The 15,085-nt window shown below is 44.6% G+C and overlaps 2 protein-coding genes across 2 annotated transcripts in view; both read left to right on the top strand.

The window, feature by feature from the left end:
• The first annotated feature begins 52 nt into the window (after window positions 1-52).
• On the top strand, window positions 53-5,676 carry mapre1b (microtubule-associated protein, RP/EB family, member 1b). The gene is made up of 7 exons (XM_056595223.1): window positions 53-223; window positions 1,411-1,541; window positions 2,672-2,817; window positions 3,434-3,632; window positions 4,114-4,223; window positions 4,371-4,523; window positions 5,322-5,676. The coding sequence occupies exons 2-7, from the start codon at window positions 1,421-1,423 to the stop codon at window positions 5,382-5,384; spliced, it is 792 nt and encodes a 263-aa protein (XP_056451198.1). The 5' UTR covers window positions 53-223; window positions 1,411-1,420; the 3' UTR covers window positions 5,385-5,676.
• Window positions 5,677-10,410: 4,734 nt separating this feature from the next.
• LOC130386033 (uncharacterized) overlaps window positions 10,411-15,085 on the top strand; it is a 41,967-nt gene continuing 37,292 nt past the window's right edge. The window contains 4 exon segments of the mRNA XM_056594819.1: window positions 10,411-11,131; window positions 11,490-11,576; window positions 11,910-12,193; window positions 12,375-12,438. Of these exon segments, the coding sequence (XP_056450794.1) occupies window positions 10,837-11,131; window positions 11,490-11,576; window positions 11,910-12,193; window positions 12,375-12,438 (730 nt within the window). The 5' untranslated portion in view covers window positions 10,411-10,836.

Raw genomic sequence — 15,085 nt, 5'->3', positions numbered from 1 at the left:
GGGTGAACATCTCATCATCAACGTAACCCCGTTACGTCTTACGTCATAGCGCCAGTGAGGCTATACTTCCGCTGCCGGTAGTGGACTGAGAGACTGCCAAAGGAAGCGCAGAACAGAGCAGTGTGTGACATATTTTGTATAAGAAAAAAAAAAACGCTGTCAGTATTGTTCCAGCGATAATACATTCTTAATTTGAAGAATTGCGAAATTCAAGTGTTACACGGTAGGTGTGGTTGTGGTCTTCCTAAATAGCATTGGTTTGCCGGTACTAGCTATATTAGCATTGATCGCTTGTTCAGCACTGATGATAAGCTAGGAAAAGGGCGCATAGCATAACCGGGCATGCGGACGTCCCCTTCGTAAAGGCAGATCGGGGTGGGGTTTTCGATGTTCTTTTTTAGCTCTGCATTCAATCTTGAGAGACAAGAGACCAGAGTTTACATGGACTAGGGTTGGTGTCTCCCCAAACAGACCCGTGTCGGCTCTGATGGAACATCGTGTGGTACTTTAGGGCGGGGAAGTGTCTTGTGTGGCGGGTCTAGCTAACGTTAGCCTGTACCTGGTGACAAAGATGTTTCCACGGCCAGCGCCGACGCACTGTCATCTGCCCGGTGCGTTATTTCTGATGCCGAAAATCAATGATATTTTGATTGCCTATTTTTTTTTGTTCACGAATTCTGATTCTTGACGTGAGACAGACGGTACTATTCTTACACTTCTCCCGATATCTTATTTTCGGCATTCTTAGAGGAGCTATTTTCTCACACTCCGTGTCATTGGTGCTGTTCACAACCTGGAAATAATTTCATTATTCAACGTTATCAGCGGTAATTATGGGTGGACATTTCCATGTAGCTGACCGAATTCCATTTGGAGAGCCCTACGTATGCTGCAGTCACCATTCAACATAAAATACACGTTGAATGTGACAGGCGAACCGGGAACCTGGGTGTACCACATCATCTGGACAAGAAGCTAATTTTCGTCACCCGTCAAATGTATTAATGAAACGAAATGTATGGGTTACTATAATGTACATTAATCACAGCATGTTTCCATGAGGCACACACCATATAACTTCCCCTCAAGACATTGCAGTTGTGGAGTTGTGATCACCACCCCTCTGGTCTAAATTATGCATGGCTTCTTGAAAGTGTTTGTAGTTTAGAACACTAGGTGTATTTATCTTTGTCCCCAATTAGCTTTAGAAGAGGTTCAATGGACTCGTAAACCAGCTAGTTATTCAACCAGTATCTCCCCTTTTTCAAGCCCCATGGTAAACAAAGGTAGATAAGGAACTGAAAAAACAGGTCAAATAGAATCTGAACGTTGTCACCTCCTGCATGTCTCTCACTCAAATCAATCAAAATTCCCCGGGTTGTCTTGAATCCGTCTGGTTTGTGTCTGCAGTTGACCGAAGATGGCTGTGAATGTGTACTCCACCTCTGTGACCAGTGAGAACCTGAGTCGGCATGACATGCTGGCCTGGATCAACGAGTCTCTCCAGATTAACCTCTCCAAGATAGAGATGCTGTGCTCAGGTAAGCAGCGAGACTGGGGCAAACTTTGTCAAGTCAAAATCCTTCTTTCTTGTAATCCCTCTGCACAGCAGTAGCACTGACGTGATCCCAAGAAATGGAAACATTCCATCATGGTATTGCAACGCCTCAACATTAATATGCATACAAATGTGCGTTGAAGTGTAGACCCTTGTGGCTGTCCCGAATACATATCGATGCTTCTAATTTCTTTAGTCGTATAAACCAAGCTATTTTTGGGATTGTATGAATGTTACCATGTTTTTTCTAAGAACTTTAAAGGAAGAACCAGTGATGCATGTATTCCAAAGATCTGCTTTAGGGAAAGCTATTTTTAAGACCAGCTGTAGGAAACCATTGGCCAACATGTATGAACGTTGGGTCCCAGTGCTACTATATAAACTCTTGGTATATAGATTAGCCTCACCATGTGAAACCAGGCTACTGAAACATAATGAGAGGGTTGTGCTCATCCACAGGGGACCAGATTGCATTGTCATGATGTAGCAAGCTAACCTAAGAGAACAGCCCCAATTTTTGGCTCTGAGTTGTGGCAAATGGGATGAGATCATGTTTCAAACAACTGAGTGCTTAAAGGCCTACGGCTGATCTGGTATAATGGTATGTGAGGTCAGTCCTCCGATCCGTAGTTTTCATTTGTTCTTGACAAATACATTTAATATTTGTTTTTATTTATTTTTATATCAAAAGTTGGATACAAAGTATGTATATATAAAAAAATATCAAATCTATCTAATTTGATATGATGATAACAAGGTTTAGCATTAATGTAAAGTCATTGGGTAACTTGGACTTCATAATCCACAACGGCCTAATTTACATAATTATTTTCTCCTTGGTGATATCTGGAGTCTGGTCTTATGACTGCATTGCATGCTAGCATCCCAGCTGCTGTGTCATATCTTTGAAGAGCAGGGTGTGTCAGGACCTGGGCAGTGGAGGCCTGAACACAGTGCACAGCTGATCTAATCCTTTATTGTGCAGACTTAGTATTCAACCCCTAAGCCATTGCTCCCTTTGGGAAAGCAGTGGAAAACAACCTTCTTGATAATTCTATTTAAGATATATTAGGTATGTAGATGTAAGCTCATTGTGTGCGTCTGTCTGTGTAGGTGGGGCCTACTGCCAGTTCATGGACATGCTGTTCCGTAACTCTGTGCCTCTGAAGAAAGTCAAGTTTGCTGCCAAGCTAGAGCACGAATACATCCACAACTTTAAACTTCTACAGGCGTCCTTCAAGAAGATGGGCGTCGACAAGGTATGGAATATGGAATATGGCCCCTCCCAGCTCCTCCAGGGCAAAGTGTTGCCCCTTTAATCATAGGTTATAATAAGATAACAAGACCTAGCAACATTTCTTTTAACAGCAGCAGCCCATTTTTTGAAGACATGAATTGAGGCGGCCTATAACGGCTGCCTCCTCAAGACTTCATGTCTTACTGTCCAGAGTGTTGACTGAGTGAGACTATCTTACAGCGACCGATGACTTATCCAATGTTTTCTTTTTAAATGTAGCCAAACCAACCAAACGAGGGTTTTTTGTATGCTTCCTGCTGGGATGCATGTAACTCGGGAGGGATGTGGGATAACATTTTCCTAGAACATTGCCTATCGCGGGAATTTAATCGTCTCTGAAATCGTGCAGAACTGAACAGAAGACGACGTCATTCTACGTATTCTGGTTGGCTCACCATTTGACATGTGGTTCAGATGCTCAGGTCACCCATTTAGGGGGTTCATCGTCCGATAATGATGGCTGGCTGCTCGCCCTTTTCTTCTGGACCTGGGGTGTGTGCCAACAGGAATGCACTTGCACGATTCAGCTTGTGTGCATAATGCAAAACCATAATCATATAATCCTCCGGCCCTTTCAGATCATTCCAGTGGACAAGCTGGTGAAGGGGAAGTTCCAGGACAACTTTGAGTTCGTCCAGTGGTTCAAGAAGTTCTTTGACGCCAACTACGACGGGCAGGACTACGACCCCCTGGAGGCCCGCCAGGGACAGGACGCCACGTCTATGACCCCCGCCACCTCGGCCCTCAGCAGGCCCCCCAAGAAGATCCTCAACCCAGGTCAGCTCCCCCTCTCCATCCCCCACCCCCACCACCAGCTCTACCAGTATAACCCCCCCACTACCAGCTCTACCAGTATAACCCCCCCACTACCAGCTCTACCCGTATAACCCCCCAGTACCAGCTCTAAACCTGGGCCTATCCTCAGGCCCGTGGCAGACCCCATGGAGGTCTGGTGGAACACCACCTGTGTGCTCTTGCTCAGAGCGTCCCATTGGTGCTGGCTCTTAACCTTGAGCTACGATTATTCCTCCAAGATTCTGGACCATTCATTTTTATAGCTATCCAACATTGAATTACACTGTGGGGTCAGTGTTCATTGTCACTATTGTGTTCCATAAATGACGGAACTGTATATTCATTGTCATTTTAACAAGAAACTGAAACGTTTCTTCTGTGCTACCGAAGCCTCAACTGGCTTTGCGTAGCCATGCGTAATCAGAGAATGCCATCGCTGATCTCTTCCTGTTTCACCCCAAAGCTCCCCAGAGAGCAGCCGTTGCCAAGGTAGCACCCAAGATGGCTCCGACCAACACAAGAAGAACAATGATGGGTGGTGGAGACGAGGAGAAAGCAGAACTCCATCAGGAGGTCAGCCCCTCGCCCACTGACCTAAACCCATGGAATCCAACAATCAAAATTAAATGATGAAGGAATGTGCTTCTAATGAGGGGAAAATGCTGCACTTCTGCACTCACCAAGATTACTTTTGGGGCCTGTCCTCCCAATGTTATTTAGGTGGACGTTCTGAAGACGACCATCCAAGACATGGAGAAGGAGAGGGACTTTTACTTTGGCAAGCTGCGGAACATCGAACTGATATGCCAAGAGAAGGAGGGGGAGGGCGACCCAACGCTGCAACGGATAATCGAGATTCTCTACGCCACAGACGTGAGTTCGGTTCAAGTCTCCTGTTCCAACGTGCGAGAGAGCCACAAGTAGAACAGATTTGTATTGCTCCCACTTTGCGTCCTAGAAGCGTAGTAAATACGGCCTCATGCCGGTGGCCCAGCGTTTAACGGGTCTCCCTTGAGGCCTGCTGATGCTTATTATCTAACGTGGCTCTGCAGGAATGTAGAGGAACTCCCTGGGCAACATTGTGACGCTCCTGTTGTGTTGGCCCGAGGGGATGACCTCATAGTGAACACGCTTCAGCGTGCTATCAGCGGAGTTTGATCATGATGTGAACTCTTGGTGTCAGTAGGATCTCGTACATAATGTGTCCTATTCTGGCTTTTATCAGCACGTTTACATCCTTTTACCGCAGGGTTTTACTTAAACATCGATATGTTATTCCGAGCCTTAAAAATGACATGTGTGAGTGTGATTAGCTATTATTAGTAATATTTCATAAGTGGGCGTGTCCACCTAGATGTTTTCCACCTAGATGTAATCTTCCAGCCTACCCAGTTGACTGTAGCAAACGTCGCTCATCCATCGAGGTGGACGCGCCCACATGTGACGTTAGAAGAGGTTTATTTTCAAAACGTCTTGTAACGGCTAATCCCACGCACACCTGGTGGTATAATATAATATGTCCCCCTTTTCATAGGCCTGTTATAATTGGGGACGAGATCCAACACTCTGATGTCGTGTTTTAATAATTTTGGAGTGCGACCCCGATATGCACTGTGACCCTACCTTAACCCCGTGGGTCTCCCCGTCCTCCTCCTCCTCTCCTCCTTCCAGGAGGGCTTCGTGATCCCCGACGCAGAGTCCGAGGAGCAGGAGCAGGAGCAGGAGGAGTTCTAGGAGCCGAGCTGGGAGGCGTCCCCCCCCCCTTCCCCGCGTGGCCGGGGCCGGTCCACTTTGCCCAGCGCCAGCCTCCGTAGCCCCGCCTCTAGCCTCTGTAGCCACTTTAACCCCCGACCCGCCACGACGTTTGCGCTCCACGCCGGCCGCGCCACGAGGCCCACCCCCCCTCCTCCCACCTCGAGGCCGGGCCTAAACGCCTTTTTTAGGTTATTTTATTTTCATTCATTCATTCACTGTGATTGTGGATGATTACACAAGTTGCCCCCCCCCTTCCCCCCACTGCTCTCCTTTGGACTTGGTCCTAAAGCCACCCCCCCCCACCCTGCCATGCCCATGGCTTCCATTCCTATTAGTAAATGGACACTCCTCCCCCCCCCCCCCCCCCCCCCTCGTGACGACCGTCTATGTGTTGTCCGTTGGAGAGAATGGTTGGTGAGTCTCTTGCGGTGCCTCTTCCTCCTGTCCTGCCCCCCCGACAACCAGTCTGTCAACACCGAGACAGACCTGGATATCCAACAGACTTCAGTATGAGCAACAATATCGTGTGTGTGTGTGTGTGTGTTTGTGTGTGCGTACATACGTGCATGTTAACAAAAATATCATGTTGAAACGAATCGAGAAGGAAGAGCCTCCTTGGTATGCCCCTCCTTTTTGTGAGTCAGTCCCAGACTAAACCCCCCCCCCTTCTCCCCATGAAGCGCCACTGTGCCGGCCGTTCTGTGCCCCTCATACAAGCCTTTTTTAGAATGTTCTTTTGGGTTGTTTTTAAACGGACACAGTACATGGGCGACTGTACTCCAGGGCACGACCAACAGCTAGGTAGACATCCACTGCCAAACAAGATAATTTATTTAGAGTCAAACAAGTTTGTTAATAGTTTGTCAGCAAACCCCAAAATGAACTTTCCTATGCTCATTTTTGGACGGCTTATCTCGATGTGGACTTGACCACGGTTTTAAAAATAAATAAATGTGCTGGCAGCTCCTTGACGACACCGAGAGAGTGCTAGACAGTCGGCTGTAGTTCCTAGGCTAGCAGGTCCGTGGGGGTTTATTCTAGGACCAGGCGTCTGGCCACACCTCCTCTTTAGGCCTGTGAGTGCCCCTTCATGGTGCTTCAAGAGCCAAACATGCCAACAAAACCGTCTTGGTGTTAGGCCATTTTTGGCGTAAAAAAAGAAAGAACAAAAAAGCGATGCTTTGATGCTGGTTCTATTTCCTGGTTCTATTTCTTTCTTTTTGTTTGGCGCCTTCTTGGTCTGCTCTGTAATGAAATGTTCTATGGGGATGGCCTGAGCAGAACACATTCACCTGTTTGTTTTCTTGTTTAACATTCACCTTCCGGTGTGTCTACTTTGAGTGAGTGTATCTCGCTCGTCTTCAATGGTCATCATTTGTTCAATTGTCTGGAGAAACTTGTTTTGCTGATTCCATTAAAGAAGAAAGGGTATTGGATATCCAAAGTGTCTGGCAGTTGTTCACGCATCAGAGCAGATTGTCTCATTATCTTCCCATGAAGCCTTAGCTTGACATGCTTTATCAAGTCGGGGACTTCTCATAGACTATCCAATTATTACAATTACAATAACTACAGGCACGGTCACAATCTATTGCTGAATTTCTTTTGACTGGCTCATATAGGCTCTCAGGCTGGCTGTACTGCCCTTGATATTTGACTCTAGTTTTCGTCGGATCCGGTATGTTTTTATTGTGCTTTTGGAGATCCTGTTTTTCTGTAATTCCACTGTTCCCACCAGTGACTCTGGATCGGCCCCCACTAGCCAATACTGACTACTGGAGATTGACTAGAGTCACCAAAGTGTGATTGCTTAGTTCACAATACAGACAATTTCATGAAACGTATGCAGCCTGTTTGGCAGTTTATATCCTAGGTAACAAAAACTGTTCCTTCAACCTTCCAGATTAACATGAAATGGTGTGATTCCTTCGCGGATATTATTAAAACAATTTCCTGAACGAAGTGGCGTGAAATTGAATCTTCTGAGTATCTCACTTCCTGCCGAGGCCAAGGCATTTGAACTGGTTCCTGCCTGGGAGGGGCAAACTGTGGGGGTCTCTTCTCAGCCCTGCTCTGTGCTTGGTCGCCCTGTTTAAAATGTTTGTTATTTGAGCCATTCCACGGCTGATGAAGGCGACACTTCTGTATCGTCCAGCGCTGTATAACCTAATGAACCTATGACGTCACAGGTATATCTTGACCCCTATGGTTTGTTGAACGGTCGTTTCTGGAATTCCTGACCAAGGCTCGACTGACACGAGCAAACCAGGGTCAAATGATTAAACTTTTTTTTTTTAACTTGAAAACTTTAGACTTTGTATTTTGATCTTTTGCCTTATAAATGAAAATACAGAAATTATACGTTCGGTCTGTGTTTGTGCAAAGATGTATTTCCTGTCGTCGGTTGACCTTTTGTTACTGTTCTATTCTGAGGTTCTCCAACAAAAATGAGGGGCCGTAGTCTGAGAAGACGCTGGGATGTGCGGAGCGATGAGACAACGTTATGTCTTCCATGAAATCCCCCAAAGCAATCGTTCACTGCTGTTTCTTTGTACTTTATGGTATATTGGGGGACACTGCATTTATGGTCAATGGACCAACAGCATTAGCCTGGTCCTACCAGACTCTTGTAGTCGTACTTCATTTAATTTGTACAGAGAGTCTGGACCTACTCAATTGACAAACGTTAACTTACTTGAAGGCGGGTGTCTGTTGAAGTTTAAAACTATTGGATCTGCCCAGTGCCACTCTGGATCTTCCATAACCAATATAACGTTTGGCCGGGAATCACTTTGTGCGCACGCTGTAAACAAACCAGACACAGCGTGCATGAAGATGTCCGTCAACGAGAGCTGACTTTAACGTCATTGAGCTCAGCCACTCTGTTCACTGAACGGACGCAGAAAATGTAGACAGAGATAACCCACTAACCTACCGCAGACCCAGACCTAGTACTGAAGGGAAATTCAAACAGAGTGGAAGTACTTAGGCGGGCAGAGCCAGGATACAAACAGCATCTTAAGAACAATTCAATTTCCAATCCAAAATCCAACACAACCTATTTATTGCATAGTGAAAGTAGGTCTTTATAAGTGTCAGACAGTTGAGCCAAGCCCTCTTTAGCGTTCTTTAACTGTTGTTCAGATGACAAACCAATATCAAGTAAGAAAAACAGACAAATCTATAAAGCCTCACTACTAGGTGGTTAGCCGTCTTCGTCAAAGAGATTGCTGCACATCCCCTTAATGGACTACATTGTATACGCTGGTCTCCTAGCGACTAGGCAGTTAGTCTGCCCCGAGTACGGTAGTAGACCCTACTCTCTTGAAACAAAATCCTAGGCAGCACGGTAAAATGTTTGAATACATTACTGATATTAGATCAGATTTAACGGCCGACCGGTGACCCTTGAAAGCGCTACCGTCTCTCAGCAGTTTGCCTGAACGTTAAACCTGAACATTACACTACTTTTTATTAAGGTTCTATAATGCGTAAGTTGCCTTTTAATAAATCCACATCAGGAGAATATCAATGCTACTCTGCAATTTTTTCAGAATACGTGTGACTTATTAATGAGTGCTTCTCTTATATAGTTTCACGGTAAGGCCTCTCGATGTGAACCAGAACCAGATAGAACTTGGTAGAACTCGGTGGTCCATGAGTATGCTCCAACTGGTTGTCAGGGGATACGGTTAGGTTCCCCTCACCCTTATGATCACACACCTTCTCGTGGCCCACCTAGTGGAGACGCAGGCTTCTTTGTCTGCTACCTTTTACTCCCGTGGGTTTTTGCATGAATGAGGTCTTTCCACAATGGCCCACAATTACTTGTTAAAATAAATATTTTAAAAAGGGGACTGAAAATAACTCAACGGTCATTTGTTGGACTGTCTATAGCCGCCTAGTGTTGAACCCGAGGCCAAGAGTTACAGATGGTGTTTCGGCTGATTCTAATAGTTCTAGAGCAAATTAGGTTTTATACTATCAGTAATGACGGGTGTATATTTAAAGTGGGTGCTCATCCTGAAGTGGTGAAAGTACTAGGTTCAAAAGGGAATGTTGCTTTTGAACACCGCTTTCATACTGCTGTTCAACTATCTGTGTTTATGCACGTGTATAATATATCATACACATGATGTATATTATATTCTACACAGTGACTGATCTCTTGTACAGATCTTTTCACTGCCTGTGTGTCTAGGTACCTTTAAGTTTAAATCGGGTCAGCTTCATATGTTCTGATAAATTCTTTCATTAACTACTGAAGCAAAGTTTCTTACAAAGAATAAAGCTGTATTTCCATGTCGACAGGTCTTGTTTTCATTTCATTATTCAATTATTCAAAACATTTGTATTGCAAATAGTTGGCAAACTACTTAAGATTCCGTACTGGCTGTATGTCACCAGTACCCACACAGGGTTAAATATTTGAGGTTAATAGGCCTGATTGAACCAAGTTTAATCTGTACATTTTGACTGAAGACCTTAGTCCTATGTTTGGTGTACTATTAGATAGGGAGAAACAGGAAGGTCCAATGGTTGAGGGTGCACTATTAGTTAACATTTGTAGTCATTGTGTTTTAAACACAATTCAAAATGAACCCTGAATAATGATTGGTAGTGGAGAAGCAGGCTACCTCACAACACATGCCTAATATAATTTGACGTTATGCACATTTCCTGCACTATGAATCTTGGATCTAATGTATTCTTCATCATCGTCATCAGCACAAGGCGGTTGGAAATTCCCCTCATTTTAAATCCATAGATTCTAGGCAGCATAGATTCTAGGCTGACTGCAAGATACTACCTGCACCGAAAAAGCCTGATGCTCTTTTCCAAAACATGACCAGAGCCTTGATGAAACACAAGCATTTCTAATAACTGATTAATCTGATTCAGCAAAGAAGCGCAAAGAGGTCCCTGCGGGCATCCGTACTTCATAACAACTACGTAGTTGTTATGAAGTCTTATGTTCAGCAAGATCTGTTTTCCGGTTGGCCTTCGAAATTCGAAGGGGCGTTTCCTGAACTGAACACTCGGAATGACTGAATCAGTTGTAAGAACTGTTAACGAAGGTTGAACATGAGCGAGAATTTATCAAGTGATGTTTAAAATTAATCTTAAGTATCGTAATGCAAATGTTAGGATTGGTGTTAAGTTCGCCTATTAGTGCTTGCTGCAAGTTCTATCAATGAAGTGGGCAGACATTATTGTGACGTCAACTCGGATGCTCAGGTTGCTCTACTTCCGCACGAAGTTCCGAGGGAAATCTCCGACCAGTGTCAAGGCGATTTCCTCCGATCCCAATCTCCGAAATTCCCAGCGACTCAGACTGTTTTGGAGGCACCATTAAACGAACCCAGTTCTTCTCGACCGCTCGTATTTTTTCGAGTGTTCGATTGTGTGTTCTTATCAACAACAGTGAAATATGTCAATCAACATGTCACCGTGCGGCCCAAATGTGGAAGAACAGCTTTCGTCCATAATGAACGTACTGGCGAGAGCTGCCGTATCTGAAATTAGCCAACTGTTCTCGGAAGGCTCGGCTACCCTTCGTTTACAAATAACTCGGGGCCTGAAAGAAAACCAATCGCTGAGGATGAGGATGAAGGTGATGAGGAGTGAGCTGTTTTCTTTGCGACTTCAAACGAGATCAAATGCATCGTGTGCGGCAACTGGTTGTGCCCTGGCTCGAGCCAACATCTCTAAACCACGGGGAAATGGTGAGTTGTGTCCCGGCTGTGAAAGGTGGAAAACACTGGACGGTCCAAGTAATCAGGGTGCACGTTAAGTTGTTACATTTGCAGCAATTGGAAAAAGTTCTAATAATAATTATGATTCAAAATGAACAATGAATAATGACTATAATCCCATTTCCTGCTCTCTGAATGTTCTTGGATGTAATGTATTCCTCATCATCGTTATCAGGCCTAAAGCACAAGGCGGTTGGAATTCCACTAATTTTACAGAACGGATAGATTCTGGGCTGACTGCTAGATTCTGCCTGTGCTAAAAAATCCTGATGCATGCCTGCGCATGGTGAGAACCCTGATGAAACACATTGGTACTTGTATTTCAAAGATGGAAACCGTCAAGAGCCCGGAATGGTTTCCAGCCAGATGCCACATCTGCTGGTTTATCATTCTCAAACATCAATTTGTTCAAAACGTATGTACATGTTCCTTGATCAGCTTACAGGGAATGACACGCTGTCGCTTGCTATTGCCAGAATAGAATAATTGCGCTTGTCCCTCTCATGTCATGTTGTGCTCGTATCATTATGCTCTGCTGTTCGTTCAGTGTCCTCCACCTGGTCAACCGCTTGAGCTTTGAGTTGAGGGAGGGGGGCTCCCAAACTCTGAATCTGTGTCGGCACTAGTACACATTTTGAACCCTCTGTGTCAATGTTGCATACATTTAAACAATTTCTTCTTTTCTGTCTCATTTTGTGCAAATAATGTATCGGAAACTCTCACTTTCTGTATTTTTTTTCCTCTATAGAAGACTGCGATGACTTTGGAGACCGCAGCACACAGCACGACGCCACCTCAGATAGTCTGCATGTGGACGCCCCTGGCTCCTCCCACATGTCCAGTCACAGCGAGGAGCTGAGGATCCTGAGCGTCCACGGAAAAGGGGAGGGCCCACTGGCGCTGGACGGCCATGACACACTCTTCAACGCCTCCGAACTGGAGGCCCTGGACTCGCTGTCTGCAGACCACAGCGTGGACAAGAGCCTGGAGCGCGGCGAGCAGCTGGTCCGCCACGAGGAGCTGACTGGGCAGGTTGGAAATCATCTTCTCATTCACCATCCAAAATAGAGGCTTCCTCTGCTACAACTCCAACACACACCCATAGAAAGCACAAACCTTTATGATTCATGTGTCGTTAGCGGGGTTTGACAACTATTCTGTGCTAATGAAAGAATATGTCTTGTGTGTGTTTCCTTCTTTATGTGGAAAGCAGCAGACCCCAGACACCATTTTAATCAAGGAGGAAGAGGATATTGGTGGAGGCATGCCCGCCGTAGGTTAGTAGGCCTAATACATATTGCATTTATGCAAGAAAACAACCTGAATCAAATGAGAATGTACTCGATTCTAACTGCGCTAAAAAGCCTGGTCCTCTTTTGAAAGTCCATCATTCATATTCATGGAACTGACAGAAGCATCTGATTGTTTGAACGCAGACTGTAAGAAGCAACACTTTTCTGTGTGATTAAATTACAAAAATAGGAGGGAAGTAGCCCAAGCATGGCCTTTTAAATAAAAGTGCACCAGTATCCCAGCCTCCTGGTGGACAAAGAGGGCCAACCCACTCGAGAATACAATTCACAGTGATGGGTCAGGGCTCCACAGTTAGTAATAAACCTCAGAGAAGCATGGTAAACAGCATCAATCTTACATAGACATTTAGCTGAGCCATTCATATCAATCAAATCTCCATAATCTAAACTGGATAAAAACGTTGCAGTGACGAGCCGCTTTTTCACCTCAAAAGAGAAAACAAAAATAAGAAGAAGCCCAAGTTTCAATTTCTTCACAAGATTGTCAATGTGGGGTTTGAAGGAAAGGGAGTCATCAATCAAGACACCAAGATATTTATACATATGAACCACCTCTATGACATTTCCCTCAAGAGTGGACACTCTGGGGACAGTTTCAGTTTGAAAACAACATTTGTTAAGGTTTTTCAGTGTTGAGGACTAGTTTTAGTTGCAGGAGTGTGTGCTGGATTACATCAAAAGCTTTCTGCAGAGATTCAACAGCTCTAGCAGGAGTTGATCCAAAACAGTAAATAATTGTGTCATCTGCATAAAAATGCATGTTAGCATCTGACACATTTTTTCCCAAATCATTAATGCACATAATGAACAAGAGGGTTCCTAATATTGAACCCTGTGGCACCCCCTTGTGGACACTCAAAAATTCAGAACACAGACCATGTATTTAATACACTGATTCCTGTCACTCAAATAATCTGTGAACCAGGAAAGTACATGATTTTACAAACCCAAGCAAAGAAGCCTATGCTTTAAAACAGCATGGTCCACAGTGTCAAAAGCCTTAGTCGGATCAATAAAAAATATATATATCAAAGTGGACTTTTCAGAATTTTTAAGATGTGGCCTTGTAGGTAGGTTGACCGGCTGGATATGATTAATAGAGTCACAGAAAAATGTAACTTCATCCGAATTTAGCCAATCCAAGTTCAGATCACCAGCCATTAAAAGCTCATTATAATTTAATTTGGACAAAAGATGCTGCAATGAAGATAATGCCTCCTTTGTGGCAGATGGAGGCCTATAGCACCCGACAACGGTCAGAGAGAGGGACTTTGCTATTTCCACCTTCAATGCCAAAAATTCAAATTGCATACAGATAGACAGAACCATTGAAGCATCAAATCTTGATTTAACGAAAATGGCTACACCACCACCTTTCTTGGGCCCTTCAGTACGCTAAACATTGTATCCGGATATGCTAATGTCTTCATTTGTAATAGATTTTGTCAGCCAAGTTTCTGAGATGACCACATGTCTAATTTAAAATCAGCGGGAGTCTGGATACATTGCAATTCAGGCCCAGGGTTTGATTGCACATCTCCAGACAGAAGTAAGAGTAGTACAATCATCACTCCTCGTCTCACGTTGCCTTTTGAAGCAGTTTTTTCATGTGTTAAAGCCAGGCAATGCCTTTCCTTAAGGGAAAGAGTAAGATTATATAAAGTAAAAAAACATAGAAGTTTAGGTAAGTCCCTAGGTGAGTCCGACCACAGGTTTGAGGCCCAAACCAAATCAGGCTGTGGTTGCTGAAAATGCCCGGCAACATTAGTGCCAAGTGTATTGCATGCTCGACACATAGCTAGTGGGACTCACCAACCGGCAATTCCTTGGAGTCAGGTCCCAAAATGTCAACAAACATACTAAAGTTAAGAAAAATGCCATTGTCTTTAAATTACTGAGTTTACTATGCTAGCTGCTGCTGCTGGGGCCTTGATATGTTAGCAGGGCTGCTGCTGCTGGGGCCTTGAGATGTTAGCAAGGCTGCTACTGCTGGGGCCTTGATGCGTTAGCAAGGCTGCTACTGCTGCTGGGGCCTTGAGATGTTAGCAAGGCCGCTGCTGCTGGGGCCTTGATGCGTTAGCAAGGCTGCTACTGCTGCTGCTGCTGTGGCCTTGGGAGTTAGCAAGGCTGCTACTGCTGCTGCTGAGGCTTTGAGATGTTAGCAGGGCTGCTACTTCTGGTGCTTGAATATGTTAACAGGGCTGCTGTGGCCCAGCTCACCCTTTGTTCTAGCCCTTCAGAGTCCAGGTAGTCCACATTCATTTCATGTGATGAATGATAATATCCTTAAATCCAGTGTGCTCAATGAGTAGCAGAAACAAAATAGTGCAAAAAATGAACACAGACAGAGACAAACTCACAAACTCACATACAACCTAACATGCTTCTGTTGTCAGGAATACTCAGATCAGCTCTGATTCCAAATATAACTCAAGTATTGGTAAAACATGTGATAGGAACCAACAGATCTTCTGGGTTTTGTCTTTATGACCTCCCCACATCTTTAAAAGGGGTAGACGTAGAGGTGCTATGTCTCAAAAGGATACATACTGTATCCCTTTGTGCAAATAATGAATTTGCACAATTACTTTCCGTCTTTTTTCCCTCTGCA

Source organism: Gadus chalcogrammus, chromosome 7 (assembly GCF_026213295.1).
Source record: "Gadus chalcogrammus isolate NIFS_2021 chromosome 7, NIFS_Gcha_1.0, whole genome shotgun sequence".
In the NCBI taxonomy this organism is placed as follows: Eukaryota; Metazoa; Chordata; class Actinopteri; order Gadiformes; family Gadidae; genus Gadus; species Gadus chalcogrammus.
This window is presented reverse-complemented; position numbering and strand designations above follow the sequence as displayed.